This window comes from Pseudorca crassidens, chromosome X, assembly GCF_039906515.1.
Source record: "Pseudorca crassidens isolate mPseCra1 chromosome X, mPseCra1.hap1, whole genome shotgun sequence".
Taxonomy (NCBI): Eukaryota; Metazoa; Chordata; class Mammalia; order Artiodactyla; family Delphinidae; genus Pseudorca; species Pseudorca crassidens.
In genome coordinates, this window is record NC_090317.1 from 81583428 (window position 1) to 81610963 (window position 27536).

The following is a 27536-nucleotide window of genomic DNA, read 5'->3' on the forward strand; positions in this document are numbered from 1 at the left end:
CAAGTGGGGTTTATTCCAGGAATGCAAGGATTCTTCAATATATGCAAATCTATCAATGTGATAAACCATATTAACAAATTGAAGGAGAAAAACCATATGATCATCTCAATAGATGCAGAGAAAGCTTTTGACAAAATTCAACACCCATTTATGATAAAAAACCCTGCAGAAAGTAGGCATAGAGGGAACTTTCCTCAACATAATAAAGGCCATATATGACAAGCCCACAGCAAACATCATCTTCAATGGTGAAAAACTGAAAGCATTTCCACTAAAATCAGGAACAAGACAAGGTTGCCCACTCTCACCACTCTTATTCAACATAGTTTTGGAAGTTTTAGCCACAGCAATCAGAGAAGAAAAGGAAATAAAAGGAATCCAAATCGGAAAAGAAGAAGTAAAGCTGTCACTGTTTGCAGATGACATGATCCTATACATAGAGAATCCTAAAGATGCTACCAGAAAACTAGTAGAGCTAATCAATGAATTTGGTAAAGTGGCAGGATACAAAATTAATGCACAGAAATCTCTGGCATTCCTATATACTAATGATGCAAAATCTGAAAGTGAAATCAAGAAAACACTCCCATTTACCATTGCAACAAAAAGAAAAAATATCTAGGAATAAACCTACCTAAGGAGACAAAAGACCTGTATGCAGAAAATTATAAGACGCTGATGAAAGAAATTAAAGATGATACAAATAGATGGAGAGATATACCATGTTCTTGGATTGGAAGAATCAACATTGTGAAAATGACTCTACTACCCAAAGCAATCTATAGATTCAATGCAATCCCTATCAAACTACCACTGGCATTTTTCACAGAACCAGAACAAAAAATTTCGCAATTTGTATGGAAACACAAAAGACCCCGAATAGCCAAAGCAATCTTGAGAACGAAGAAAGGAGCTGGAGGAATCAGGCCCCCTGATTTCAGACTATACTACAAAGCTACAGTAATCAAGACAGTATGGTACTGGCACAAAAACAGAAAGATAGATCAATGGAACAGGATAGAAAGCCCAGATATAAACCCACGCACATATGGACACCTTATCTTTGATAAAGGTGGCAGGAATGTACCGTGGAGAAAGGACAGCCTCTTCAATAAGTGGTGCTGGGAAAACTGGACAGGTACATGTAAAAGTATGAGATTAGATCACTCCCTAACACCATACACAAAAGTAAGCTCAAAATGGATTAAAGACCTAAATGTAAGGCCAGAAACTATCAAACTCTTAGAGGAAAACATAGGCAGAACACTCTATGACATAAATCACAGCAAGATCCTTTCTGACCCACCTCCTAGAGTAATGGAAATAAAAACAAAAATAAACAAATGGGACCTAATGAAACTTCAAAGCTTTTGTACAGCAAAGGAAACCATAAACAAGACCAAAAGACAAGCCTCAGAATGGGAGAAAATATTTGCAAATGAAGCAACTGACCAAGGATTAATCTCCAAAATTTACAAGCAGCTCATGCAGCTCAATAACAAAAAAACAAAAAACCCAATCCAAAAATGGGCAGAAGACCTAAATAGACATTTCTCCAAAGAAGATATACAGACTGCCAACAAACACATGAAAGAATGCTCAACATCATTAATCATTAGAGAAATGCAAATCAAAACTACAATGAGATATCATCTCACACCAGTCAGAATGGCCATCATCAAAAAATCTAGAAACAATAAATGATGGAGAGGGTGTGGAGAAAAGGGAACACTCTTGCACTGCTGGTGGGAATGTGAATTGGTTCAGCCACTATGGAGAACAGTATGGAGGTTCCTTAAAAAACTACAAATAGAACTACCATATGACCCAGCAATCCCACTACTGGGCATATACCCTGAGAAAACCAAAATTCAAAAAGATTCATGTACCAAAATGTTCATTGCAGCTCTATTTACAATAGCCCGGAGATGGAAACAACCTAAAGTGCCCATCATCGGATGGATGCATAAAGAAGATGTGGCACATATATACAATGGAATATTACTCAGCCATAATAAGAAACGAAATTGAGCTATTTGTAATGAGGTGGATAGACCTAGAGTCTGTGATACAGAGTGAAGTAAGTCAGAAAGAGAAAGACAAATACTGTATGCTAACACATATATATGGAATTTAAGAAAGAAAAATGTCATGAAGAACCTAGGGGTAAGACAGGAATAAAGACGTAGACCTACTGGAGAACGGACTTGAGGATATGGGGAGGGCGAAGGGTGAGCTGCGACAGGGCGAGAGAGAGTCATGGACATATACACACTAACAAACGTATTAAGGTAGATAGTTAGTGGGAAGCAGCCGCATGGCACAGGGATATTGGCTCGGTGCTTTGTGACAGCCTGGAGGGGTGGGATAGGGAGGGTGGGAGGGAGGGAGATGCAAGAGAGAAGACCTATGGGAACATATGTATATGTATAACTGATTCACCTTGTTAATAAGCAGAAACTAACACACCATTGTAAAGCAATTATACCCCAATAAAGATGTTAAAAAAAAAAAAGAAATGGAAAAGGAGAAGTAACAACTGACACTGCAGGTATACAAAGGATCATGAGAGATTACTACAAGCAACTCTATGCCAATAAAATGGACAACCTGGAAGAAATGGACAAATTCGTAGAAATGCACAACCTTCCAAAACTGAACCAGGAAGAAATAGATTATATGAACAGTCCCATCATAAGCACTCAAATTAAAACTGTGATTAAAAATCTTCCAAGAAACAAAAGCCCAGGACCAGATGGCTTCACAGGCGAATCCTATCAACTGGTTAGAGAAGAGCTAACACCTATCCTTCTCAAACTCTTCCAAAATATAGCAGAGGGAGGAACACTCTGAAACTCTTTCTACGAGGCCACCATCACCCTTATATCAAAACCAGACAAATATGTCACAAAGAAAGAAAACTACAGGCCAATAACCCTGATGAACATAGATTCAAAAATCCTCAACAAAATACTAACAAACAGAATCCAACAGCACATTAAAATGATCATGCAATATGATCAAGTGGGGTTTACTCCAGGAATGCAAGGATTCTTCAATATACGCAAATCAATCAGTGGGATACACCATATTAACAAACTGAAGGAGAAACACCATATGATCATCTCATAGATGCAGAGAAAGCTTTTGACAAAATTCAACACCCACTTATGATACAAAACCTCCAGAAATCAGGCACAGAGGGAACTCACCTCAAGATAAAAAAGGCCATATATGACAAGCCCACAGCCAACATCGTCCTCAATGGTGAAAAACTGAAACCTTTTCCGCTAAGATCAACAACAAGATAATGTTGCCCACACTCACCAGGATTATTCAAAATAGTTTTGGAAGTTTTAGCCACAGCAATTGGAGAAGAAAAAGAAATAAAAGGAATCCAAGTTGGGAAAGAAGAAGTAAAGCTGTCTCTGTTTGCAGATGACATGATACTATACAGAGAGAATCCTAAAGATGCTACCAGAAAACTACTAGAGCTAATCAATGAATTTGGTAAATGAGAAAGATACAAAATTAATGCACAGATATCTCTTGCATTCCTATACACTGAGGATGAATAATCTGAAAGTGAAATTAAGAAAACACTCCCATTTACCATTGCAACAAAAACAATAAAATATCCAGGAATAAACCTACCTAAGGAGACAAAAGACCTGTATGTAGAAAATTATAAGACACTGATGAAAAAAATTAAAGATGGTACAAATAGATGGAGAGATATACCATGTTCTTGGATTGGAAGAACCAACATTGTGAAATGACTATACCACTCAAAGCAATCTACAGATTCAATGTAATCCCCATCAAACTACCAATGGCATTTTTCACAGCACTAGAACAAAAAATTTCACAATTTGTATGGAAACACAAAAAACCCCGAACAGCCAAAGCAATCTTGAGAATGATAAACGGAGCTGGAGGAATCAGGCTCCCAGTTTTCAGACTATACTACAAAGCTACAGTAATCAAGAGAGTATGGTACTGGCACAAAAACAGAAATATAGACAATGGAACAGGACAGAAAGTCCAGAGATAAACCCACGCACATATGGTCACCTTATCTTTGATAAAGGAGGCAACAATATATAGAGGAGAAAAGAGAGCCTCTTCAATAAGTGCTGCTGGGAAAACTGGACAGCTACATGTAAAAGAATGAAATTAGAACACTCCCTAACACCATACGTACAAAAAAACTCAAAATGGATTAAAGACCTAAATGGAAGGCCAGACACTATCAAACTCTTAGAGGAAAACATAAGCAGAACACACTATGACCTAAATCACAGCAAGATCCTTTTTGACCCACCTCGTAGAGGAGTGGAAATAAAAACAAAAATAAATAAATGGGACCTAATGGAACTTAAAAACTTTTGCACAGCAAAGGAAACCATAAACAAGAGCAAAAGACAACCCTCAGAATGGGAGAAAGTATTTGCAAATGAAGCAACTGACATAGGATTAATCTCCAAAATTTACAAGCAGCTCATTCAGCTCAATAACAAGAAAAAAACAACCCAATCCAAAAATGGGCAGAAGACCTAAATAGACATTTCTCCAAAGAAGATACACAGATTGCCAACAAATACATGAAAGAATGCTCAACATCATTAATCATTAGAGAAATGCAAATCAAAACCACAATGAGGTATCGCCTCACACCAGTCAGAATGGCCATCATCAAAAAATCTACGAACAATAAATGCTGGAGAGGGTGTGGAGAAAATGGAACCCTCTTGCACTGTTGGTGGGAATATAAATTGATACAGCCACTATGGACAACAGTATGGAGGTCCTTTCAAAAACTAAAAATAGAACTGCCATACGACCCAGCAATGCCACTACTGGGCATATACCCTGAGCAAACCATAATTCAAGAAGAGTCATGTACCATAATGTTCATTGCAGCTGTATTTACAATAGCCAGGACAGAAATGGAAGCAATCTAAGTGTCCATCGACAGATGAATGGATAGAGAAGATGTGGCACATATATACAATGGAATATTACTCAGCCATAAAAAGGAACGAAATTGTGTTATACGTAGTGAGGTGGATGGACCTAGAGTCTGTCATACAGAGTGAAGTAAGTCATAAAGAGAAAAGCAAGTACCGAATGCTAACACATATATATGGAATCTAAAAAAAATGATCATGAAGAACCTAGTGGCAGGACGGGAATAAAGATGCAGACCTACTAGCAAATGGACTTGAGGACACAGGGAGGCGGAATGGTAAGCTGGGACAAAGTGAGAGAGTTGCATGTACATATATACAGTACCAAATGTAAAATCAGTAGCTAGTGGGAAGCAGTCGCACAGAACAGGGAGATCAGCTCGGTGCTTTGTGACCACCTAGATGGGTGGGATAGGGAGGGTGGGAGGGACGGAGACGCAAGAGGGAAGAGATATGGGGATATATGTATATGTATAGCTGGTTCACTTTGTTATAAAGTGGAAAGTAAAAAAAAAAAAAGAACATGGGCTCATTAAACAGAACAGAATCAAATTCTGGATTCTCACAGAAATGGACTTATAATTAATAATTTGGCTTCTGGGTCATTTTACAATGCCTATAATGTACCTGAGGTATTCAATTATATCCAACTGTTCATACTATCGTTTCCATAGGAAAATGAATTCTGATTTCCAACCTGAGAGCCTCGAAACACAGCAGCCAAAAGTTCTGCACTGTAGGATGAGACAAACTAGAGACTGCATTAGGTCAGCCGCACATTAACAATGTACGTATCCTCATCTGTGTAGGCAAATGCACTGTGCTCTATCATCTGCATCTCCATCTTTCCCACGGGATATTCCCTGTTGAAAACTCCCCAGGGATGGTGGGGGAATGGGTTCTAAGTCAGCTTAAGACTTATGCTCCATTGCCACCCATCAGCATATATGACATTCAGATATATAGGTAACTGACTTCCCCAACCAGGCTGAAAAACCAGGGCCCAGGTGTTGTATCTACTTCTTGTTCCACTGAGCAACAGGCACAGGATAAGATAATAACAGTTGGCTGAATTTAGGACTAAATGCTGGCTGCTTCTGTGCCCAGAGTTCCAAGGCAACTAAGAACAACCTACGTGTATCTCTTGTCCTGATGAAGTGTTCTAAGAGAAATGTTAAATCCATTTCCACCCACAGCTCCCAGTTTCACCGTAGAGTCTACACTTGGACTATCACCTAGGGGGAAAAAATGCAAATACTATCATAGTAAGCTACAAACATTTTTCCTGATACCACGGATATGGGGTCCTGCATTTAATGGGTTCTAGAAGGTAATCCACTTTACAAATAAAGCAATCTAGAAAATAACCACATCTCAACCTCTTTCTTAAATTTCTGCCTACCTTTCAGGCTGAGAATTCAAAACTTATTTGAAAACAAGGCTACCACTGCCATGTGCCAGTATAACTTACGATACAACCATAGAATTCACAAATTACAGGTTCTCCAAGTACATCAGGAAAGCAACTAGAAACTGCGAGCAACAGGACTGTGGAAGGACAACTAGATTAGACGCTAAAACACCTAAGTAGAGGTCCTTGTCCTTTCTTGCTCAAGCAGACTGCAAACCCTCTGGCATTCTGTTTCCTCATCTATAAAACAGAAAAACTCCACCTCTGACATAGCTCCTAGGAAAGCTGTGAGATCAACTGAAAATATGTGCAATGGCAATGAAAACTGTAAAACATGTTAAGGATGTAATGAGATACTACGTTCTTTCTAGGATTGAGAATTATTCTTAAATAACTAACCCTTCAAGTTCAACAAAGCAAAAAGAATTGTTCTTATTAGCCAGAGTAGGATTGAAGCCCCCCACACAAACACACAAAAAACCCTACAAGTCAATTAAACATCACAGTAATAATGATATTAATTATAAACTTCAAAATTTTTCGAAGCCCTAGAGCCAACGCAACACCAAACTATAGTTTGCTTTTGTGTAGGAGAGATTTGATTCAGAACATCCTGATAACAGTTTTTGAACATACCACATTTATAAACAAAAATCTGGTTACTGGCATTTAGGACACCGAGGTCGTTACTCTTTTTAGGGTGTGTGGAGAACATGATTTGAGCTACAGGGTGTGGGAGCAGCAGTCGGTAGGTGCACATGGGAGGTGGAACCACACTCTGCCAGAAGACTGTCACCAATATCCTGTCTGCATGCGAGAGAGAAAGAGGATTAGACACATGGATGTTCAATTTGTAAAACAAGGCAACTGAACAGCACAGTACCACTAACTAATAATGGTGGGAGAAAATATACAGCGATTCTTAAAAGTAATTGTTGGTGTTTTTATCATGAATAAGCTTAAATACAGTGTAGAGGAGGAAAGTTAGTGTCAGAGATCTGTCTATATCTGGCTACTGTCACCTCCAGGCCTATAGCAGTCCATCACGGGGCTTGGAGTTTCAGGTGCCAGGGACTACGGCAAGCAGGCCAAAAGGTCAGAGTTCTAGCTTTAAACCTGGGCCTGCAACCAAGCCAGAATAAACCAAAATCCTTAAAGCACTTCCCTGTACATGGATCTGGTAATAAGGTATATGTGCTTAAGTCCTCTATACAGAACATATGATTGTAAAATCAGTATTATGATCACTACATAGAACATAAATTAGTACACCAACTCACATTACAATCTTAGAAGCAAGTTTTCCTTTATGTCATCAGCAATAAATAAACTGTCTATTCAGGAAAGACTGACTTTCCCTAGTTTCTTTCCCCTCACTAAACAAAAGCCCTCAACCTAATTAAAAAACACCAATCCAATCCGAGTACTAGGCAGATGTCTGTGACTTGAACTGAAGATACTGGAAAGGTACATAATTAGCAAGCATTATATCAAAAAACAAAGCAACACAATGGAGTGGTGTGAGAGTCAACGGAACGCTTTGTCAGGGCACAAAGACAAGGCTGACACACCAATGCCACAAGCCTACTGTTGTCTTCCTCTCCACCCAGGGTCAGAAATGTCAATGTCTTCAAAGCCCAGACAAGTGAATATGTAAAGGCCATGGTTGTAGTAGAAAAGGGAGTTGAGGGATGTGGGGGGGGGGGAGGAGAGACTATGGTCCTCAGGGGAGTACACGCCTCACCTAAGGGTGTTCCCATCCAATCGAAACCAAAGCAAGTAAAAACAAACCAAACAACCAGAATAATCAATCAAATAAAAATCCTGCACTGTTTAAGTCAAACTACCACATCTGCAGGCTCCTGGCTCAGGCCCCTTGCAGGCCCATGGACACACTTTTCAGCTCCTTATTTCCATCAACAACAGCCACATTTGCCATGTCACTTAAATTATCTCCTGAGCTCCGGTCAGTCGTCCAGTGCCAGTCATAGCAAAGGTAATGCCAGCCTTGACAGAGAACATACAGCCGGTATGGGGTCACTGGGCCCCACATCAGGGACACAATCTCGCTCTTCCCACAGGTGCCGAAGGGCAGGCTTTGCTTGAGATACCAGTGATAGTTTCCAACAGTCCAGAGCTGAACTGCAGGGGAAAATGAAAAGGAGGCCATCAGAGGCAGGGGCCAGAGGACCAGACTTCGTACCACTTGCTAGAGAGGGATGAGGACACCTTTTTCTTTTTCAAATGACCCTTTCTGCTCAGCCTCTTCATTAAGATAATAATATTAACAATAATTGTTAAAGTATAGCTTTTCATGAGGACAAAATATTAAGCATCAACAAGGTCAGAAGCACACGTGTTCATTTCTGCCTCTACCTTCAAACCTTCATGATCATGATGATGGAAGGCTCCTACCATAGGACAGTGCTTTAGTGAGTTGTTTTTTTCCCCATAAAGACTTAGAAAGAAGAAAACTTGGCAATTAGATTAAAAGTATTAAAACACCCAATCCAAGAGCACTAGACTAGCATCACTATGTTGTATTACGCTTAAGATGCTTATTATTTTCTTCCAGGTGTTTTGCATGCAGTTATGTCCAAGGGAGATCAGCATGCAATTACCCTTAAAAGAACAAGACCAAGACCTGTAGAGTGCAGGAAACAGAAAGAAGTTGGTCAAAGAGTACAAACCTTCAGTTACAAGTTCCAGAGATCTAATGTATAGCGTGGTGACTACAGTTAACAATACTGTATTGTATACTTGAAAGTTGCTACGAGAGTAGATTTAAAATGTTCTCACCGGGCTTCCCTGGTGGTGCAATGGTTAAGAATCCGCCTGCCAATGCAGGGGACATGGGTTCGAGCCCTGGTCCGGGAAGATCCCACATGCCACGGAGCAACTAAGCCCGTGTGCCACAACTACTGAGCCTGTGCTCTAGAGCCCAAAAGCCACAACTACTGAGCCCGTGTGCCACAACTACCAAAGCCTGCGTGCCTAGAGCCCATGCTCCACAACAAGAGAAGCCACTGCAATGAGAAGCCCGCGCACGGCAAGGAAGAATAGCCCCCGCTCGCCACAACTAGAGAAAGCCCACACGCAACAACGAAGACCAACGCAGCCAAAATAAAGTTCTCACCATAACAACAAAAATGGTAATTATGTGAAGTGAAGGATGAGTTAATCAACCTTACTGTGGCAAACATTTCACAGTATATGCATGTATCAAATCATCACATTGTACCTCCTGAATGTACACGTTGCATGTCAATTATATCTCAATAAACCTGGGAAAAAAAGACCTAATCATGTCAAAGCCAACCTTTGTTAAACAGGTGACACACATAAATGAAGATTTTAATTATATTAAGGAATTTCTTTTCTTTAAACATCTCCCTGATCACTAATTCTTAACTCAGCAGTCACAGCAAATCCAACCTAGTTCTAGAACAAGGCTACTACAATACTTTGACCTAGCTTTGGGTTAAGTTAGACTACATGCTCATGCTCTGTGAAGACAGATGTTGTGGCTGTTCTTGCAGCAACACTTTTATCCTGAGCACATCACAGGGCCAGCCATTAACACCTGGTTAGTCAGTGGTTCTCAACTCTGGCTACACATTTAAAAAATCACCTGGGGACTTTCCTGGTGGCGCAGTGGTTAAGAATCTGCCTGCCAATTCAGGGGACATGGGTTCGAGCCCTGGTCTGGGAAGATCCCACACATCGTGGAGCAACTAAGCCTGTACGCCACAACTACTGAGCCTGTGCTCTAGAGCCTGCGAGCCACAACTACTGAAGCCTGTGCACCTAAAACCCGTGCTCCACAAGAGAAGCCAACCCAATGAGAAGCCCGCGCACCGCAACGAAGAGTAGCCCTCGCTCGCCGCAACTAGAGACAGTCCGCACACAGCAACGAAGACCCAATGCAGCCATAAATAAATAAATAAATAAAATTATAAATAAATAAATAAATGTCAGTGTTTACAAAAAAAAATCACCTGGAAGCTTTTTTTTTTTTAAATTAATACTGATGTATAGTCCCCATTATAACGCACTGAGAGCAACTCTGAGATAAGACATGGATAGCATTTTTTTTTTCTAAAGTTGCAGCCAGGGTTGAGAACTATTGTGTTGAATGAATAAATGAATGAATGAGCTTCTTAATAACATTTCAGTTAGTTCTATTGATTAAAACGTTTGAAAGCCACTCAGAAAATAATCAAGTAAATGAAAAGATTTATGAAAAAAATGTTCAGTGCACTATTGATGACAGTGAAAAATTACAAAACTTTAAACGTCTAACAACATAAGATTTAATAAACTGTAGCATAAATGAATATACAGCAAGTTAAAATGATACAGATAGATATCTGAAATGGAAATAGTTTGTGACACACTGTAAAAGCAAGTTACAAAACTGCAGGTATCATACCTACATATTTAACAAAAATGAGATCACAGCTATACTGAGATGTATACATAAAATCAGGAAGACAAGAAAATTTAAATAGTGATTATTACTGAGTGACAGAATTACGGAAGAACTTTTTTTCTTCCCATCTTTATTTTCTAATGCTTTCACATATTACATATACACTGAAAAATACTTATTTACAATTTGATTTACCATTTAAAAGCTACAGAAGATTCTTACTTATATCTAATCTCATTTCTCTTTCACTTCCACAGTATTCCTTTGGCTAGCATTTTGATTTGCTACACTGGTACCATCCATGAAGAGAAAGCACTGATGACTTGTGATGGTTAATTTACATGTCAACTTGGCTAGGCTATGGTGTCTAGTTGTTTGGTCAAACACCAGTCTAGATGTTGCTGGGAAGGAATTCTGCAGATGTGATTAACCTTTATAATCAGGTGACTTTAAGTACAGCAGACTATCCTCCATAATGTGGATAGATCTCATCCAAAGAGTTTATAGAGTCTTAAGAGCAAAAACTAAGGCTTCCCAGAGAAAAAGGAATTTTGTCTCAAGACTGTAACACAGAATCTTGTCCAAGTTTCCAGACTGTGGGCCTGTCCCACAGATTTTGGACTCAAGATTGCAACATCAACTCTTCACTGAATTTCCAACCAGCCAGCTTACCCTGATTCTATTTCTCTAGATACCCTGCCTGATACATAACTGAAATCCCTCCCATCAAAAGCTAACCACTCCCTCATCTCTACCTACCCCCCTCAGTTATCTTTGATTCCATTATAGGACTAAGTGAAAGGGATAAAGGAAACTCCACGGCCTACTACTTTCAATTACATTTTATGGGGCAGAAGGCTGAGATACTAGAGCTGTCTTACCATAGGTTTTTAGAGTGGAATTTTCTTCCCTCTGAAGGTCTTCCAGCCATACTGCAAGCACGGTGGAATCTGCATTCCAGAGAAGGTCATTAACCTAGTAGGGAAAAAAGACCTGTCACTGGCCTTTACGTATTTACCTCAAAATCTTTATGATAGCTAAATTCCCTGCTCTCACAAGTCAAATAATCCCACACTTGAGTTGATTCCTAGCTGTAAATTACTAACCTATGGAGTTATTAAACAAATCTCTGTCATCATATGTAGAGGACTTCAAAAAAAATGCATTATGTTTAAATACTTAACCAAATGAAGGTGACATTTTTAGACAATCAGGGAAATTTGAATATGGACGAGGTATTAGGTAATATTAAGGAATTATTACTAATTTTATAAGGTGTGATAATGGAATTGTGCTTATATAAAGAAAAATGTTCTCAACTGTTAGAGAAATGAATATTGAAAATATGATTTTTAAAATTGAAACCCTAGGAAATTTTTACAAAGAGTGTGTGTGTGTGTGTGTGTGTGTGTGTGTGCGCGTGTGTGGGTGCGCCAGAGAGTGAAGAATAGATGAAAATAATTTTGCAAAATGCTGGTATATATCTGTTGAAAGTAAGTAATAGGTACATGGGAGTTCATTAAGCTCTTCTCTCAACTTTTAATATATTTAAATTTTCACACAATTAAAAATTACCATGATTTGTTTCTGCTCCAGCAAAGATCCAAATGGTACACAACCTCCTTAAGGTTTAAATGTTAAAAATGACAAGTATCTTTATCACTGGAAGAATTATGCTTTTCTCAAAATGAACAATAAAAACTGACATTTTTATTTCCTTTCTGTGTTTTATCTAGGGTGAGGAAGGAATGCTATTTCTTCCCTGCAAAATCTCCTTAATAAAAACAATTTGGTGTGTAAAAAAAAATTCAGTCATAGGAAGCCACTATTTTTATTACTGTCTACTCTGGGGCTTCTATTTACATAGCCATATCAAATACAAATCTTCTCTATAGCTGTGGAAAGTCCTCTAAATGTGATGGTAAAACAACTCAGGCACCTACCTTAACCTCATCTTTGAGGAAAGGAAGTGTAAAATGTCCATGGAGAAGTCCATTTTTCTCAAAAAACACAACATCCTGCTGATTGGGTTTATCTTGCATAGATGCAATCAAACTGCCTGAGGGCCTTAAAGCAAACCCAGAGTGTCAGAGCATCCAAAAGCTCATCCAGCTGGCTAAGCACAAGATGAAATTCAGAGAAACAATTCTTTCAGCAAAAACAAAAAGCCTCCATCCAAGGAAGTTTTAAATCCCATGTTTCCTGGCAAGCAGTCACCCTAGTGTGGGACTGTATCTGCCCAGAGGACGTAGTGCCTTTTCCTGATTTGCACAAGGGCTCTATCTGCCCACAAAGACTCACAGATTTAGACTGCACTTGGGTGACTTTTTAAAAGAACCAATAAATTATTTAAACCATTCCCAGTATAATGTCCTATAAAACCATGAACTATTTCTTCAATTATATGACTTCAGCAACTCAGGTAGGTATTTTTAAAGACTTCTCAATCTACTGAAAACACCTTGATCGCCCCATATTGTTTACATTTGTCTCTAGTTTTAATTCAAATACATTTCTCTCTTTGCTCTGTCATCCAATTGCCACTCAAATATTGGTGGGAAACAGATGTCTAAAACCTAGAGACCTAGGTTTTGCCTGTAACAGATGCTACTGAGGCAGGAAATATTTCTTCTATCTATAATCAGGACAGCCATATATCACAAGCAGGTTGTGACCTGCACAATGGTACTAGGCCAACAGGTGAATCGGGCCCAAATCCAGTCCGCGTGTTCCTCAGCAAACAGGTCCCCTTAGTGTGGGAGTTTGTGCAGAGAAAGGAAGCCCTTTCCTAATTTTCACCAAAGCTCTGCTGCCCCACAGAAATTCACAGACTGCAACTTTCCTTCTAAGCACCACTTTCTGTTTTACACAGTGGCTTCACGTAGGCCCTGCCGATAACCTACAAAACGTGTGGGCCTTGGAATGATGAGGTCTGTGAAGCTCAGAATCTACTATTCAAACCACATTCAGACTTCACGGAACTAAAAAAGAAAGATACAGGCTTACAGCCAAATGAGAAAAAGTAATTATCTCTTTGTGTTTTATAAACACCTACATTCAATAGGTACCACCACTCCCACCCTAGTACCAAGAAATTCTCTGGGAAGAAGTTACAAGGTTTCTTCTCCCACTCACTTCCGAGCCAGAGCAGGTCCCACTCCTGCCACAGGCTCACTGGCTGACTGTAAAGCAAACTCCCGGCCTCACACTCTGAACTTTCGAGCCCCTGTGTAGTAGATAGAGGGAGAAAAACAACAATGGCAAAACTTAAAGCATTGTGATAAATGTTGTCAAGTCCGAACTTCCAAACACCTTCCTTATTAATAAAAACTGTCATGGTTTCACAAAGCCAATTAGATGAATCTTGTTAAAAATTCGTATCCAACAGGTAGGAGGCTGGGCCAAATAGCCTCAAAGAACTCTTCTGATTCTTAGCTCTATATTCATTTAACACCTAAACCAGCACATCGTTACCTCATGGGTGTAATGAAAGAAAACTCTCAAAGCAAAAGGAAGAAAAATTTATTTCCATACCTGTCTCTGGGCAAACGACTCATAGCAAAAAACTCTCCATCACCACGCCAGGTAACTTGTGGTCTATGGTCATCCCAGGGCAAAGCAGACTCGTGCTAAAGAGAGGAAAAAACACAAATGTTACTGGGGGCCTTAAATGGCCCAGAACCAAACAAGCCTCAGGCTATTAAAGTTAAACCTTTTATATAAGGTTTAAGCTATCTAGAAATCGAGTTTCACAGAATCCTCAGGTACCCTTCCAGAAGGGCCCTTAGACCCAGAAGTCGAGAGAAAAGAACTTAACAAAGCAAAACAAAATCTTTCTCTGGGCGTTAAAAAGTGGCCTCCAAGCATAGCAACGGGGAAAAAGAGCTACAGATCTAGATATTAAAAATAACGAGCTGAGGGCTTCCCTGGTGGCGCAGCGGTTGCAAGTCCACCTGCCGATGCAGGGGACACGGGTTCGTGCCCCGGTCAGGGAAGATCCCACGTGCTGCGGAGCAGCTAGGCCCGTAAGCCATGGCCGCTGAGCCTGCGCGTCCAGAGTCTGTGCTCCGCAAACGGGAGAAGCCACAACAGTGAAAGGTCCACGTACCGCAAAAAATAAATAAATAAAATGACGAGCTGAGGAATCTATCAGGTAACTATACAAGGAAATTTATGTTTGTCTAAATTTAAGCGGGTAGAGTTTCATTCACTGAGTAAACTTCACAACGCTGCACAGAGGAGTTAAGAAGATGAGAGGAAGGTGGGCAGGGAAGAGCCAGAGGAGATAAAGCCAGCAGCAGTGATGAAAACACGGACAAGCTCCGCATTCTGCAGCACAGAAAGAAGAAAGGTTTCCAGTGCCACTTGCACCTCTGTCCCGAAAGCCTTGAAGACAGAAGCCAATTCTGTGGGGTTGGGGACAAATGACCACCTGAACATCCATCATCACATTACAGTGATAGGCTAAGTCGGAATGGTGCTAGTGCCACAAGCTGCACAGTAGGGAATACACAGCAGCCTAACAAGATTTATTCTCAATGAAATCGCCCTGTGGTATACACAAACTTCCTCCAGTGAAGGGTTAGGAGACAATATGAGTTATACGGAATGTAGCCAGAAATAAAGTAAGGATGGAAAATGTAACGGCAGGCAGTATATGATTTCATCTATCCTAGAAGGTCAGCTCAGGGAAATTTCCACATATAATATAGACAAAATGCTTCCATTTGCTCTGGCCTGCATCTGGGGATTATCCTCAATTCCTCTCTCTCTCTCTTACCCTACATCTGATCTATTATCAATAAATCCTGTAGCTCTATCTTCAAAATGTATCCAGAAAGAAGGAAAACATAGTTTCATCCAGGAAGGGAAATCAGAAAAAGAAAGACTAATATATACATATGTAGGAAAAGTATAAAAACATGCATGTGAATGATCAACAGTAAATGCAGGGCAGCAGCTCCTTCTGGGGAGGAAGGGGAAGGGTATCAGGAAGGGATACAGAGTGTTTCATTTCTGTCTGTGATGACTTATTTTTTAAAATGAATATTGGTGGTAATTATTCTCTATGTGAAAAAAAAGAATAACAAAACAACTTGGCAATAGAAAGGAAAAAAGGATCTTTCTAGGATGACTCATTCCCTAAGGTCTCTAAACAACTTCAGTTTTACTAGAGCAGAAGAGATCTGTCCATTAACACGCTTTACCTGTGAAACAGAGCAGGACCCTATGGTCCCTCTCCACCCCATGTCCTCAGCCTGCCTTTTTTTTTTTTTTTGCTGTACGAGGGCCTCTCACCGTTGTGGCCTCTCCCGTTGCGGAGCACAGGCTCCAGACGCGCAGGACCAGCGGCCATGGCCCACGGACCTAGCAGCTCCACGGCATGTGGGATCCTCCCGGACTGGGGCACGAACCCGTGTCCCCTGCATCGGCAGGCGGACTCCCAACCACTGCGCCACCAGGGAAGCCCTCAGCCTGCCTTTTGTCTGCAGAAAACCTTTAGCCAAACAATAAGTTTAATCAGAGAAGTGAGAAAATGCAGAAACAAAGGAAAACAGTCCAACATGACTACATAATAATAGTTTAGTCATTAAGCACAGTCAAGGACTTTTTTAGTTCCTCCTCAAGGGGTATAGATAATATTCTGAGCCATATCCTTTGAACTGTCTTATAGATACTGAAACCCCCACTGGGTGGAAGAAGTTAACTACATGATGACCAGACTGTGGCCATGACATAAGCTGCCACAAATCCAAGAATTGGCCTCAAAGAAATGGGAACAAGCCGACCCTGGAAGTAAAGACTAACTGTACTTAATAATCAAGATGATGCTGGTCAGACCCCCACATCACCAATTTCAAGATGACTCTCAGAGCTGCCTGTACTGTTTCTGCATATAGCCCCCTCCCTCGGCCTATAAAAGCTCTTGCCCACTGGTTGTCAGGGAGGGGAGTCGGCCTTTGCACAAAAATCCACCCCCAACACTCCCACCCCCCGGTTGCTGGCATCCAGCGGAATAAAGCAAACTTTCCTTTCCACCAACCTTGCCTCTTTATTGGCTTTAGAGTGGCGAGCAGCTGGACCCCACTTTTGGTAACACCTGGACACCTAAGAGCTCCTGGTGTGTAAGCAGAACTTCCATTTGTTCCAAAGAAAGTTCTTTATCCATCATACCAAGCTTACCATTTGCAGCTGAAAGGCGGCTTGCCTGCCTTCTGATCCATGGAACTGCGTCTCCTTCCTGCCCCAGCCAACAGTGATGAACTTGCCTAGAGAACAATTGAGTGAGAATATGCAAGATAACCAATAAGCTAAATAAAATAAAAGCAGTTTCATAGCTATTCTTCATGAAGTTGGGTCTTCTGAGACCTCTCAATAAATTGACCAGCAGTCAATATTTTAAAAACCTATGTTCCATATTATATGCTGAAGTGATTTTGAAGACGTTGAAATGCCCTTAGTTTGGAAAGAGCTCTACTGCCATCGTATATAAATTCCCTTGATGACAGTCAGCAATCCATCCCCACTTTACAAGGAGAATGAAACATGAAGAATCTATGCAATACGTCCACAGATAACAAAACATAAAACTCAAGAAGACAAGAGCTGGGAACAAAATTCCGATTGTAAGTGTTCAATCCACTAAATGTATCCAACCTCCCTGCTAGTGTTGGAAGAGACCATGATTATGGAATTCAACCACTCACAGAGACAGAGACCGAGACCCCCTAGTGACAGAGGCCAAAATTAGAACACAGGGCTTCTGCCTTCCAGGCTGGGCTTCTTTCTAAATTATAATGCTGATCTTACCTGAAATATAAAGTCAGAGTTGCTTGAAATAATGCAGCCTTCTGTTGCTGAAGGTAGGACTTAACATCCACCTATAAGACGTACTACAGAGATGCCCCTGAAAGCATTGGCCAGATCCAGGACCCAATATTTCCCTCCTATAACTGATGCTGATTCTGACGATGCAGGGCTGTTTATAATTCCTATAAATTATGGGTCAGCATGACCATTTCCTGTCTGCTCTGCTTGGGCACATCCAAGTATTGTAGTACCCCAAAGCATACCTTGCTGCTGTATACAAACAGTAGTGCCTATCCTGGTGCAGACCCCTGGGCTTCTATCCGAAAGTTTCCACAGAGAGATAAAGGGTCAAGGAGCAAAGCAAGACAACTTTTCCAGTGGGATCAGATAATAAGTGGTGGAGTTACAGCAGGAATCAGTAAACTACAGCCTGCATCTGCTTTTACAAATAAACTTGTATTGGAACACACTTCTTTAGGTACTGTCTTTTGAGTGTTTTCATACTACATCAGCAAAGTTGAGTAGCTGCGGCTTCCCTGGTGGCGCAGTGGTTGAGAGTCCGCCTGCTGACGCAGGGGACACGGGTTTGTGTCCCGGTCCGGGAAGATCCCACATGCCGCGGAGCGGCTAGGCCCATGAGCCATGGCCGCTGAGCCTGCGCATCCGGAGCCTATGCTCCGCAACGGGAGAGGCCACAAGAGTGAGAGGCCCGCGTGCGGCAAAAAAAAAAAAAAAAAGTTGAGTAGCTGCAACACAGACCATATGGCCTGAAAGCGGAAAACAGTTACTATCCAGTTCTTTACAGAACAAGTTTGTCGACACCCTGGTTAGAAGAAAAATATCTATTCACCACTCCACAGAGTGACTTTTTGTACTGACAAATACATTTCTGAGACCTAAGACCCTGACTTGGACTCCCTCTCCTTTGATTTACTCTATTAGACTTCTTATGGAAAAGTCGGTGGAATGAGCCAGGTCCAGAGCACTTTCCCATGCAAAGATGTGTTGGTTACTACCTCTATGACTACCCTCAAAGCTGGATGCCCCAGAGTCCCACCCTGGGCCCTAGATCCAGCACCATACCTGCTCCCTGAGCAGGCACATCTAATCCCAAGACTATAAAGATTCCCCACATGCCAATGACACCCAGTCCACAGCTCTGGCCTCTTCTGAGCTTCAGCCCCTTCTACTCACCTGCTTTACTTGGTGATCCCATACGGCCCTTAAACAAATCCAAAAAGGAACTCAACACCCACCCTTTACAGACCAGCACTTCCCCCACCTTCCCTCTCAGATATTTACATCTTTATTTCCACCACCTGAGCTTCTGGCTAGAGTCCTACTAAACTTTCTTCTTCACCTTACATACCCAAAGCCTATTTATTTCACTTTCTAAACTGGTACTTCTCAAACTAGCTAGGGCAGGAGGGGAACCATGCACATATATTCAAAAAAAGTTTCCCATAATTCCAAAAAATGTACTCCTATCCTCATTGAGAATCAAAATTTTCCTGCATTTTTCCCTTTTCTAGTCCCACACCCACCTTCTTTATCTCTCACCTGGATTCCTGTAGCAACCTCTTACCAGATAACCCTGTCTCGTCTCTTCCCTCTCCACCAATCAATCAATCTTGCATCATCAGAACCTTTAATGACTGATCTCCTATAACTTAATGTCCAAATTCCCTATCAAACTTAATCAAAATCCCTCCCCTTTATTTCATTCCACATCCATGTCCTGTCACTAGGTAATGCTGAAGTACTCATAGTTGCCTGAATAGGCCATGCTGTGTCAAAGGCTTCTATGAAACATCCCTGCCTTGGAATGAACTAATTCACTTGCTTGGACCACTCCCCCACCCTCAACCCTCATTTACCCAACACCAAATCAGCCAAAACTCAGCTCAAGTCGGCCTCTTCTGGGAAGTCTTCCATCCCCATTACTCCCTTTCTCTCCTTATGCTACCCTAATTCCTGCACATCCTGTTATTATTGACTCCTTAAGGGAAAAGATGAATTAGCCACAGCACCAAACACACTGCTGGGTTCATACTACCTACTCAAACATTATTTCTGAACAAACAAATTATTTTTGAATGAATAAATGAGTAGCACCTTTCTAAATGATTTCTTACTTAGTAGAACGAGAAGTCATGAGGTTAGACCTCAGCAAAAGTTAAAATACCATCTCCCCTATCCTTCTCCTCAATCAGGCCAGCTTCCTGGTGCCCTCAAGTTGGCCAGAGCTTCTTATACTCAATAAGCATCTCCCCTTCAATAGTTCCACAGCCTAATGCCCATATCACCTCAGCTAGATCTTAGCAAGAAAACAATATGATGGTTCCCATGAAAATTCAGGTCTAATCAGCAGGAACAAAAATCAGCTCTCTATCCTGCCTCTCTTGTCTTCTCCCCAAAACTGTACCTCAGAAATGCTCTCCTTATTCTAGCTAGTACAGTCCTTTCCATTAAACACCCCGGCTAAGCCTGTCCTGAGGTTTGGGCAACAACTACCCAGATGATTCTAAGCACAGATCCCTATTCCCCAAGTTATTGACCAAGCCAACTCTGAGACTTGGAGAGGCACCAGAGGTATGCCTTTTAAAATCTGGAATGAACTAAAGGAATTGGGCTATCAGACAGTGAATTAAGTAAGGGTTTAAGTTCTTTGGGCTTATGATGTGCCTATTAGTGTGCAAGACAAGTCACAAAATGTTTCAAACAAAGCTACACTTACTTTCACCAAAATCATCCTGGTGGATTTGCTGTTCCATGATTGGTTCAAACTCTTTTGTCACCATAATTAGGGTCTGTTGACCTTGGAGGAGCACAAACAAGAATGATTTTGTTCTCATTTAGCAAATCTGCCATTCCGTAAGTATCTATAGCACTGGAAGCTACTGAGCTGGAGTGGAGGAGCTTATAGTCAAAACAGGGAAGACAGAATTTATTCAGAATGTTCTGACTCTCATTTTTATAAAGAAGTTTTGACTGGGTACGTCACCTAGTGCTTATTCTCAGCTATTTATGTATGTCAAGCTAACATTAAAGTCCACATAGCCCTCCTCCACTAACTTCAACGATTTAGTCAGCAAGATATCTCTTCAAATGTATACCTCATCAGGGTGCTAGTTTGCAGAAACTCATCTGGAATGAAAAGACTTAAGGGAAAAAAATAGGACTGGGAGAGCAGTTCTTAGAATCAGTTTATTTTATGTAGCAACTCTTCCTCTTAGAGTAGATTAAATATTGCTGACTTTTAAACCATAACTATGGACCTTAGCAGCAACTTTTAAAAACAATATATTAAGAAGTAAAACTAAACTCAAAACCACCACATTCCCTATAGATTATCATGCTGGTATCCTTGTTCCAAGAAATGTTTTTTTTTTTTTGAAACCTAAGCACCCTAAAACTTAAGCCTGTGAGATATTAGGAGTCATGTTTTATAAAAGTCAAGAATTAGGGACCAGTGACATGCTTACCTGTGGCAAGAAGCACCAGTTCTTGGTCAGGACTCCAACTCATGACAGAGATACCACTGGCTACACTCCCGACACATTCCATCTGAGAGAGACATTTCAAAATGTTAAGGGAGATATGAAAATATAAGCATCTCAGTAAATATTTACTATGACCTTAATCAAAACAATTAACAAAACACACAAAGGTGAAATTATTCAGTGAACACTTATTCAGTAACAGGTATTAAAAGACCAGGCATGATACAGACCATAGGGATTGGAGGTGACTACGGCCACTCCATTCCTCCCGTTAAGGAGATAAAAGAGAGATAAAAGATGCCTCTACAGCAGGGTTAGGGATGTAACCGAGGTCTCTGGGAATTAAGTGGGGGCCCAGAGCAGAGACTGACAAACGGCCCCGGAGAGTCCAGGAAAGCTTCTCTGAGGAGGTGCTTTGAAGGGTAGGAATAGGGCTAGGAGGAAGAGACTGAGGGGGGGGGGGAAATGTGCAGTTAAAAAGAGCTGTTAAAAATCAGCTGCAACTAGAGCATAAGGTATATATACACACAGGAATGATGGGGGTGGGAGGTGAGGCTAAAAAGGAATTTGGGGAACAGATAGTGAAAGGTCTTATAAGGCACAATAAGGAACATGGATTCTGTCTTGCAGACACTGTGATGCCACAAGCATGGAGGATCAGCACCATCTGGTGGAGACCAATGGATTGGAGGAGCTCAGTAATTAGGAAAAAGTTCTACAAAATGTTTTGAAAGTAAAAGCATACCTTTTAAATGTGAGAAATACTAATTAAGTTATACTTGATGGCTTTGATATTTATCACCATGAACTGAGAACAAGATTTATTGTTTGACTAAATGGAACCGTTAAAAGCAAAGGTGCCAGAGTTAGACTGGCAGGGTTTAAATCCCACCTGATAACTGTTTGACCTTGGCCTAGTCATTTAAGCCCTCTGTGCCTCAATTTCCTCTTCTGAAGAATGGAAAAACAACAATCTACCTCATAAGGTTGTAGTGAAGATTAAATACAATTTTGCGTGAAAAACACTTGAAAAAGTGCCTGGCACATTGTAAACATTTAATAAATGTCAGCTGCTATTATTGTCCTATGATTAGTAATATGACTTGTGATACATCCATGTTAAAGAGATCACAACTAAGGGAGTAATCAACAAAGTTTAAAAAGCTGTCAAGAAGGTGAGGATAGAAATCCAGAAACTCAGCCTTATGCTAAGTAGAGAAGGAGGCAAATGGTTGAAATCTATCTTCTCTGGTAGTCACAAGATGTGCACATAATGATAGCATTATCACCTTAGCACCTGTAGTTCAGGGACTCTTAAAAGTTAGCCATCAAGGAGAGGCTTACTCGGCATTCATAAAAGAAAACATAAGCCATATAAACACTTCAAAGACTTCATAAATCGAGAAATAAAGGTTACAACACAGGATCAGATTCTAGTAAGAGGTGAGCTATACCATACAAGAATGGCCAGGTTTGAGTTTTTGTTAAGTTCTTATTTGGAATGTTCTGATTGTTCTAATTAATAAATGCACTAGACAAAACTGACTTTTAGAAGAATCCTGAAATATAGCTAAAGCCATGCCAACAATTTTCTGTAAAGACTTATATAATGCAAAGACTTTAACTTGCAAAATGCTTAAATATTATGGCTCCTGACATTTTAAACTTCTACGAAAAACTAGTGACATGAAACAAAAAAAGGCATTTGAGGATGCCTAAGATTTCCTCCTCACTGGTCTCTTCCACTTACCTGGTGTGTGTTGAGATTGCAAAGTAGGACATCTCCAGAGGCTGTGGCCACACACACAGACTCGTGATCCAGCAACTCCTGAATACCAACAGTGCAGCCACTTCCATCCTCTGGGAGAAAGACTTCTGCCACCAAAGGAGTGTCATTTTTCATTTTTCACCTTTCACCAAAACAAACAAATATGCAAATTAAGTCAATCTACTTTCAAAAACAATTCACAACACTTCCAGAAATACTTTTTAATGTTTCTTTTATAATATAAAAGCTTTCTAAAATGTTTTTTCCTAGATTAAAACCCAAACTTTCATTTGAGAAATATCACAACACTACCACCTTTAACACAAAACACAGTTAATATGACCTTTGTGGCACGCAAACATAAAAGCCTGGTATCTTTGAAAATATCCAATAAAACATGAAGCTGATAACTATGATTTCCTAAAATGGACACGGTATGGGGAAAGGGGACTAATAATGTAATCACCTAAAATACATTAGTAGCAAACTATAATTAAGGGAAGATATCAGAATCAACCTAAAGAGCTTTTAAATATACATAAGCTCAAGCTCCAGAAGTGAAGATTCTGATTTAGTTGGCATGAGATGGTGACTGAAACAGTTTAAAAAGCCCTACAGGAAATTTTCATCTGCATTCCCACTTAAGAACTGTTAATAGATAGTATTTACATGGTAGAAAGGGTAAAAAGTAGGGCACCCCCACAAAATACAATGTCAGAGTTTTGCCAACGTAGATTAAAACAGAAGCAGACTAAAAGATAGGGTACTAGTTAAGTTATGCCTAATATGACATCAGTATAAAGGGAAGGGAGTATTCATTTGGCAGGACATAAATTCAGAAAGATTTAAAGGACATAGTATTTGGGGAAGCAAGTTTGGAAAAAGACAAGTCAAGAGTCATGCCAAGTGCTAGCATCCTCCATCAGTAACTTACCTCTCTTGTGACAGTGTCTACTTCTATCAGTCCATGTTCTGAGCCAAGGAGCACTGTGTCTTGTTCAGTTCGGAGAGAGAAGCACTGAGGTTTCCTTGGAGCCTGAATATCCCTGAACTCCAAGCTCCGAAATAACTTTAGATTTCTCATGATGAAGCGACTCCTGAAAGAAAAGTACAAATATCTCTCTTTTTAAACATCTTTATTGGAGTATAATTGCTTTACAATGGTGTGTCATTTTCTGCTTTATAACAAAGTAAATCAGTTATAAATATACATATGTTCCCATATCTCTTCCCTCTTGCATCTCCCTCCCTCCCACCCTCCCTATCCCACCCCTCTAGGTGGTCACAAAACACCGAGTTGATCTTCCTGTGCTATGTGGCTGCTTCCCACTAGCTATTTTACGTTTGGTAGTGTATATATGTCCATGCCACTCTCTCACTTTTTCACAGCTTACCCTTCTCCCTCCCCATATCCTCAAGTCCATTCTCTAGTAGGTCTGTGTCTTTATTCCCATCTTACCCCTAGGTTCTTCATGACCTTTTTTTCCCCTTAGATTCCATATATATGTGTTAACATATGGTATTTGTTTTTCTCTTTCTGACTTACTTCACTCTGTATGACAGACTCTACGTCCATCCACCTCACTACAGATATCTCAATTTTGTTTCTTTTTATGGCTGAGTAATATTCCATTGTATATATGTGGCAAATATATACAAATATCTCTGGATGAAGCTTTTATTTTTCTGAGAAATAGAAACAGCTTAGTAGCAATAAATGACACTCCAATATAAGCAAAATGATTCAGGGAGCAGAGAAATTAGAATAACCAAGAAAAAAAAGGAAAAATAAATGATCTAATCTGAACCCACACAGAGATGAGTGGTAGCAACATAGTCAATTGTGTAAATCTATGGTCTACAAATTGAGGCTGTGAAATCTATTTTACGGTCTCACTCTTTGAAAGAGGCAAGATTCTCAACTTCAGAGTTTTCTCTTCAAAAAAGATTTAAGATCAATTATTCTGCAGGAAAGTTGAGAAGAATGCAATGAATGAGAAAACACTTTATTTTTGCACATGAGGATGTTTTCATAACTTGACAGATTTACAAAATAATATAAAAATCCACATATATATCCTGGCAGTTGAAGAAAATAAAATTACTTTAATACCACCAACTACATTTATTTATAATCTGGCTCTATATCTTCATTAAAAAATTAAAATTGAAATCAAACATAGAAATAAAGAAAAGCATTTATGGGACCTCCCCGGTGGCGTAGTGGTTAAGACTCTGCACTCCCAATGCAGGGAGCCCGGGTTCGATCCCTGGTCAGGGAACTAGATCCCACATGCATGCCACAAGTAAGAGTTTGCATGCTGCAACTAAGGAGCCCACCTGCTGCAACTAAGTAGCCTGAGTGCCACAACTAAGACCCAGCACAACCAAATAAATAAATAAATATTTGTTTTTAAAAAAAGAAAAGGAAAGCTTTTATTGCTCTCAGGGAGAAAAGAAGACACTATGAAATTACAACAGTATACTTCAAAATGATGACCAACAAGTCGAGGAGCTTGATAACCAGATATAACTACTTCACATTACTCCACTTTCCCGGCCTGATTTTCACCAGGGCAGTAGAAAAGCTGAGAAAAGAACGATCAATAGGAAATCTACTTTGGTCTGGCAAAATCAGACTTGTTTTAACATATAAATTATCTAAGAGGGAAAGAGAAAAGTTAACGTGCTGTATATTTATATCCAGACCCCTTTAAGGTTTATACTATAATTGGAAGTCCCTAACTTATGGTAGGGGTGACAATTACACCGTCCACACTGGCCTTCTTGTCACCTTAATCCAAGGTGAATTCTCTCATCTTGCATTTCATACTTATGACAATGAAAGTATAAACATGAGTTAACCCTTATACTACATAGCAGATAAAATGTTAAGTGTAGTATGAGTGAGACAACATAAAATGTGGGTTAAGAGGAAGGCAAGCCCACACATGGTGGAAGCGAGGAAGAGAATCAAGGCAAACAATGGTCTTGTAAGCTTTCATGACACTTATATTCAAGAACTTCTAGAAATTATTCGAACCTGTATTACACCATAAAGACTTTTTATTTAGATCTAATTCTATATAGAAAGCTTGGGTTTTTGAAAGCATATAAAAATTACATTATCTTTCATCTTGAAATAGCATAAAGATGACCACTGACATAGATCTGAGAGGATGGGTAGATTTGAGATGAGAGGATGTCTGACTAGAGGGGAGTAAACACGGGACAGAGTAGCAAGAGATGAAAACAGGCGAGAGAAGACCAGGTGTATTTCATCCTGGTTTAACTAATAATAATTATGCTGTTATTGTTGCCATGATCAGAGCATCAAAATGTCTCCCTGTGAACTTGGATTCTATTCACCAACAATCTGTGGAGCTCTGGGGTCCGTGGACCCCAGCATAAGAATTTGGAAGGCAAAGGCAGAAGGAGCTGAGGAGGACTCCCTTTTTCCTGTTACCTTGCTGTTTCAGTCAATATCGCCCCAGCAATGGGCCTTCATCCTTCCAGGGGCCCTTGGTCCCAGCCTCTAGCACTCCCATGACCAGCATGATAACAAGCACCCCAGAGGTACCAGCACTAACCAGGCAGGTGCTCCCCTCCAGGTGCCTGAAATCTAGTAACATGGAGCTACTCCTCTGAATTCCAGAGTTATCAACATCAGCTTTATAATGCCTCTCCTCCAAGGTTAGGTCATGATAGCCCCAATGGCTTCCCTTGTTTTGATCCTCAGACCTAGCTAAGTGTTGTAACTTCTTCCATCAGTTTACTTTTTTAGTTACTTCACTGCTCCCTTTTGCTCTTTGTTCCTCCAGCAGCTATTTAACCAATTCTTCGTTTTAAATTCTGTTGAAATATTGTGTGGTTTCTGCTTTCCTGACTGGACCCTGACTGACAAACATATCAAACAACCTGAGTTTTCAAATCACTGAGCTTTCAAAATCCCCGGCCAAGTGTAATAGGGAAGAACCTTTTGTATTCCATTACAAGTTAATCACTAAAGGGATGCAGCCTATAAGCTTAAATTATACATAATCACCCAACTCTCAGAACCCTGACTCCCAGGTAATGAGCATTAAGCTAAAATACTTTTGTTTAGCTCACAAGAAACATCCTGACCAGGCCCACCTGTGAATGACTGCAGGGAGGAAGAAATTAACACATAACCCTCTGGAGGCTGATGGGAACCAGGAAATGTTTGACTTTACTCACTCCACTTTTAGTATAAAAGAAGCCTGAATCCTAACTCAGGCAAGATGGTTCTTTGGGGGCACGAGCCCACCGTCTTGGTTTGCTGGTTTTCCGAATAAAGTCGTTATTCCTTGCCCCAGCAACTCGTCTCTCGATTATTGGCCTCTCGTGTGGTGAGCAGTACAAGCTTAGACTTGGTGACACAAGGGCAGCTCATCATTCATCTCCTTCCTCCCCAACCCTTCCAGCCTCAAAATGAACTTCTCTAAAATTTCACACCTATCATCCTTATTCCCTTACCTTCTCAGAAGTGTCCTACTCTTTTTCAAGACCAGCAAAGGAGAACCCTCCAAACTCCCCCAGGACCTTGGCTTATCAGTACCCTTTCTTTTACATCTGCAATCTCCAAACTCCCCTGCCCTCAAATGAATCATCCTTTCTCAGC

The 27536-nt window shown here is 40.4% G+C and overlaps 1 protein-coding gene across 1 annotated transcript in view; it reads right to left on the bottom strand.

Annotated features, from left to right (window-relative positions):
- Positions 1–27536, bottom strand: part of LOC137217599 (elongator complex protein 1-like) — a 40293-nt gene that overhangs the window by 11431 nt on the left and 1326 nt on the right. Inside the window, 13 exon segments of the mRNA XM_067724639.1 lie at positions 6106–6205; positions 7018–7188; positions 8278–8523; positions 11695–11788; positions 12757–12880; positions 13949–14039; positions 14348–14367; positions 14369–14442; positions 16997–17082; positions 20361–20441; positions 21109–21190; positions 22877–23028; positions 23828–23991. Coding sequence (XP_067580740.1) covers positions 6106–6205; positions 7018–7188; positions 8278–8523; positions 11695–11788; positions 12757–12880; positions 13949–14039; positions 14348–14367; positions 14369–14442; positions 16997–17082; positions 20361–20441; positions 21109–21190; positions 22877–23028; positions 23828–23978 — 1472 coding nt within the window. The 5' untranslated portion in view covers positions 23979–23991.